Genomic DNA, 5,104 nt, shown 5'->3' with positions numbered 1-5,104 from the left:
CCTGGGGAAAAAGGATCGACATGGCCCTAGAGAGTAAGGCACAACAGGGAGAAACAAGGAAGGATGATGATTTTCAGGACCGTCGCTAATTTTCCAGAACATCATCAGAGGTTTTGTTTATCTTTTGCAGACTACTTCATCCTTCTCTACAGCCACCACCCCACTTTCTGCAGATGCTGTAATCAAGGGTGAGTAATGTGTGGCCCTCCAGATGTTGTTGGCTTCCCTGGTTAGGACCAATCAGAGCTGCAGGTCCACAGGGTTCCCACCCCTGCTATAAATGATGCTATCCAAGGGCTCATCAACACCAAGTAGGATATTCCACAATGGAAGTGGTTTGAAGGTGGTATATAAAAGGCAGGAGACACACTATTGCTTTATAGCAGTATTGAAGTGCACTGACAACTGTATATGACACAGACCATATACCGCTTTCATAGTGCTATATCCTACTTGGTGTAGATGTGTCATAGGCCCCAACAGTTGTCAGTGCACTTCAGTACCACTATAAAGCAGTAGTGTAGATCCTGCAGTGCACTTCAATATCACCTTAAAGCAGTAGTGTGGCTCCTGCCTTTTACTGCTTTCATACCGCTTTCATAATGGAATATCCTGCTTGGTGTAGATGAGCCCTGTGAGTCCAAAATTTAACTGGGAACTAAAAGAATTGTACCACTTTAGCCATTTTTATTGCTTCAAATTGATAGATTTCTTTGGATTTCACACCAGGTAAGATCTTTGTTCTTTTTACTCAACATTGAATTTGAATACAAGATATAACCCACTGGGGTGATTCTCAGAGATGTGTAGAATATCATGGAAGTTTTTCTTCAAAGATAGAGTTTATTGCTAAAAATGTTTTTGATCAGTCATGGTTGATATGTACACTGATATGTTGTAAAAGGAATATTCAAGTAAACATTTTCAATATTTTTTCTGGCATACTCTCTAGCTTCCCCCCTCCTATACACAAACATTAAAAATAAATAAACTGTACACAAGAAATTTCTTTTAACATCTCTACATTACTATATGTATTCCAAAACAAAACAAAAAAACCCACTCTTTCGAAACATCATACATTTAAAAAACAAAAGCTTCCTTAATCAATATACATATTTTTCCTTTAAAAAAAAATCTAGACAACTTTGAAAATTAGTCTGAAGATTGATGACACATTCAGAAAGAATGAATGAATGAAAGAAAAGTGTACAGGAAACAGAAATTAAATATCTTTATGGTTTTGTGGGGTTCAGTATCATAAACCATCTTTATAGGAAAAAATATCCTCTTCCCATTCACTGAAGGAAAGTGTTCCATTTAGAAAGGATTGGGTTCAACATGTGGTCCTGCATCATCACCATTTTATTATTAATAATAACAATAATAAAAATAACCAACAAAAAAACACAGCTGAATTTCCCCCCCTTTTAAATTCTCTATATTTACAAAAGATGGTAATTTTCCTTTTGTTAGAATGCTATATATGTATAAAAATAAACATCTTATGGTAGTGCTTAGCTTTTCTCTGGCCTGCACTGCAGTTCCGTTCAGGTTTTGCTTTTCCCATTTCAAATAAAATAAAATAATTAAAAAAAAATACAGTGCAAGGGGCTGCAGGGATGGGGAAAACATGAAGACAGAGAAATGAATAAGCAAGGTCTCTTGTGAAGGTGTGTCAATGTTTGCATGTATCTCTCGCTTCACAGGAGAGCATGGTTCACCATGAGACCCACCATGTTGATTCGATCATCCAAGCCCCTGCTCAGGGTTGCAAGGTCATTGACACCTGTCTCATCCTTCAACAAGATGGTCAGAGGACTCCAGGATGCCTTGGCCTTCTTGATGGGACCGACATGGGATTGACGGAAAAGTGCCTGACTCCACCCTATCTCAAGGCACTGGGGTGGTTTCCGGTAGAGATTTCCTGGCACTAAGCGACATATCCACACTTCCGCACACAGGGGCAGTGAGGTCTCTTGGATCCAGGACACCCAAAGATGCGGCTAGCAGGAGCATTTGCACTCTGAAATGACCGGGTACTGTACAGGAATCCAGGTGCAATATTTTTGCCTCGACCACCCTTGGCAGTACCATCTCAAGAAGGTCTTGGTGACCGATTTGACCGGCTTACAGTACATGCCCTCGGGGAAGGAGCACGACCTCTCCGCAAAACAGTTCCCTTCCTTGATATAACGAGGCCAGAACCTGATGCCCAGGTCCTTCCAGGTGTACAGCACCGGACAATAAGTGTACGCCCAAAGCCATTGCAGGAACTTCCGGCGGGCCTTCTTGCCCATCTTGAGTCTGGTCCCGTACGGCGTCTCGCCAAGGTCCAACTTTTTCAGTTCGTTGGGCAAAGGCCCCAACCCCTTGAACCTGTGCAGTGGGTCAGAACTGGAGAGGTTCCCCTGGGCCGGAGCCAGCACAGACATGAAGTTGGGGTCAAAGTTGCTCCCCAGCTTCTTTCTCAAAGTCCGGTCATCCAGATCTTGCTCCTTGGGGTCATATTCCGGGTCTGGATGCTCAATAATGTCCTTGACAGGCAGGTTGTCGCTAGGGGAGGGCCTGAGCCGGAGGTAAGGCTGGCAGGAGCTGGGCCGGGACAGCACTGCCAAGGAAGAGCAGAACAGGACAGCTTGTATGGCCTTCATGCTCTTCTTAGCCCCAGTCCACCGGCACTTGCAGACAATCCTTCCAGCCCCACCCCACCCCCCAAGAGAACTGCCAGGCACCACAGTGACTCGCTTGCACACACCCCTCCTTTGCCAATTGTTCCAAAGCTCTGAGTTAATTCTCCGCAGTCCCACTTGCCAAGTTTAAGGGATTCATAAATAGGTTGAAACAAAGTCCATCAAGGCCTCTTGCTTTAAATAGATCACCAAGGGGTTAGATGACAGACGCATGTAAGGTCCCCTCCCTGCCACTAAATGAGCAGGGTGAACAGCAAAAAATAAAAAAAAATAAAAAGGGGGGCAGGCAGGAAGAAATGAGGGGGGGCAGAGAAGCAGATGGGTTCCTCCTTCCAAACAAATCTTCCCAAAGGGCATCCAAAAGAAATAAATTCTTTTTTTCTTTTTCTTTTTTTTGCGCCCCCTTCTTTTTCCTCCTCCCGCTCTTGGTAATTCCCCCCTCTTCTCTCTCTCTCCCAAAAATTCACAGCGGACGAGTCTCCATCCCCATGGTGACAGCTGGACTTAGACCCACGACAACATGTCTAGACGGTGTGACAGGGTTTGGCGTGAGACTGGAGCCCAAGAATAAAACCCTTTTTTATAGATGGGGGAACTGTGAAAAGGGGGAAAGCGTTGGCTGCAGCAAAGCGGGGGGCGGGGGGGGCGGAGAGTTTGGAGGTGGGGGAGGTGAAGTCAAAAAGAGAGGGGGGAAGACAGAGAGAGGGGGGGGAGAGAAATGGTTTCAATTTCGAGGGGGGGGTCCCACTTTTCCTGCCTTCCCCTCTTTCCAATCCGACCGGTTGGTTTCGAAGTGCAGTCAACGTCTCGCTCTCTCTTTCTCTTTTTAATCCCCTCAGGCAGGCAGAGTTCCCCACGGAAACTGCCAGACGGGTCCAGGAGAACTTTTATTCATTTTGAAGTCTTCTTATAGGGTGGCTATTTGGGGAGGGGCGCTGGGGAGCTGCGGTAGAGGCAACGGGGGGGGGGTCGTGGATCTCGGCGCCTGGCGCGCTGGGAGGCAGAAGCGTCTGCACCAAACCAGGGAGCCGATTTAGCTGCCCCCCAAAGCGATCTCCGAGGTCATCCTCCTCCGTACTCTTCGAAAGCGCAGGCACCCCAATAAAATCCCAACGCGCGCGGGGAGGGGGGAAAAAAGGGCCGAAGGGCGACTCCTCTGGGCGGCGAGTCCGGGGAGGCTGAGCGAACGTGGGAACACGAGGGTCGAGAGGCTAGAGGGGAAAGCGAGGCTCCGGGCTTGTCTTGCGGTCGCGTGTAGAGCCCCCCCCCCTCCCCGATGCCTGTCTTCTTCTGCGCCAAGCAGTTGCGCACAAATAATAGTAATGATGATGATAAACCCACGTCGTTTGTCCAAGAGGTTAGGATCCCGGGAGGGTAGAGGAGGAAAGCAGCCTCGGAAGCGGGCTGCGCGGCGGGCGCTCGCTGCCCCCGGACGCCGCCTCGGGACGCCGGGAGCGGCCGGGCGGCGCGACTGCTGCGGCGGCTGCCTCGGGCGGCGGCTGCGCTGCGCCAGGCGAGCTCCGGAGGGGGGGCTCGGTCCGCTGGCGGCGGCGCCTGGCTGAGACCGCTGTGCGCGCCAGGGACGCGGCGCGGCGCTCCGGCTGGAGGGTGGCTGGGCGAGCGCGTCTTGCTGACTGCGTCGCCTGTGCGCTCCCTTCTCGCGGCGGCGGCGGCGGCGGCTCCGTCTGCTCCTCCTCCTCCGTCTCTTCCTCGCTCTCCGCCGCTCGCTCCGCTTCCCAGCGACTGCTGCGCTCGCCTCGCGCAATCCCAAGTTAAATATCCCCCCCTCGGATGGAGCCAAGTGTCATCGCGAACTGCCCGCCTCTGTCACTTGCACCACGTTGCCTGATTGACAGCGCCCGCTCTCGCTCTCTCCCCTCCCCTCCGTTTCTCGCCCCCCCCCCTACACACACACCCCGCCGGCCCTAAATTGAAGCTCTCGCGCCCCGCCGCCGCCGCCGCCGGGTCCTAGCGCCATTCCGCTCTTAGGGGGCGTCCCTGCTTCTTTTCAGAACATCAGAACACCCAAAGCAAGCTGAATCACACCACGGGAAATATCCCAGGTCGGGCCTGCTCAGAGTAGACCCCCTTGAAATGAAGGAGGCTTGAGTCGGTCACGACTAGCAAGTCCCATGCGTTTCAGCGGGTCTACTCTATTTATTTTATTTATTTATTACATTTCTATACCGCCCAATAGCCGGAGCTCTCTAACGTTGGGGACTCTCCCAAAAGTCCATCGCGCCCAGTCTAATTTCCTCCTGATCCTGAAGGTAGCATCTAGCCATCAGGACTAGCAGCCATGGATTCAGGCAAGTAGCCATCCTAAAAGTTGGGGAGGGTGCAAAAAGTAGTAGGGAGAGCAGTTCATCTGGTTTGCAGGTCTTTTAGAGACAAAATTGAAAGCTGCTTTT

General features: G+C 50.3%; 1 protein-coding gene across 1 annotated transcript; it reads right to left on the bottom strand.

The window, feature by feature from the left end:
- Positions 1-801: 801 nt before the first annotated feature.
- Positions 802-2,710, bottom strand: LOC134409991 (noggin-2-like). Its single transcript, XM_063143024.1, has one exon. The coding sequence runs from the start codon at positions 2,652-2,654 to the stop codon at positions 2,007-2,009; it is 648 nt and encodes a 215-aa protein (XP_062999094.1). The 5' UTR covers positions 2,655-2,710; the 3' UTR covers positions 802-2,006.
- Between the last annotated feature and the right edge of the window lie 2,394 nt (positions 2,711-5,104).

This window comes from Elgaria multicarinata, chromosome 17, assembly GCF_023053635.1.
Source record: "Elgaria multicarinata webbii isolate HBS135686 ecotype San Diego chromosome 17, rElgMul1.1.pri, whole genome shotgun sequence".
In the NCBI taxonomy this organism is placed as follows: Eukaryota; Metazoa; Chordata; class Lepidosauria; order Squamata; family Anguidae; genus Elgaria; species Elgaria multicarinata.
Note: the sequence above shows the minus strand (reverse complement) of the source record. Positions and strands in the feature narration are given on the sequence as shown.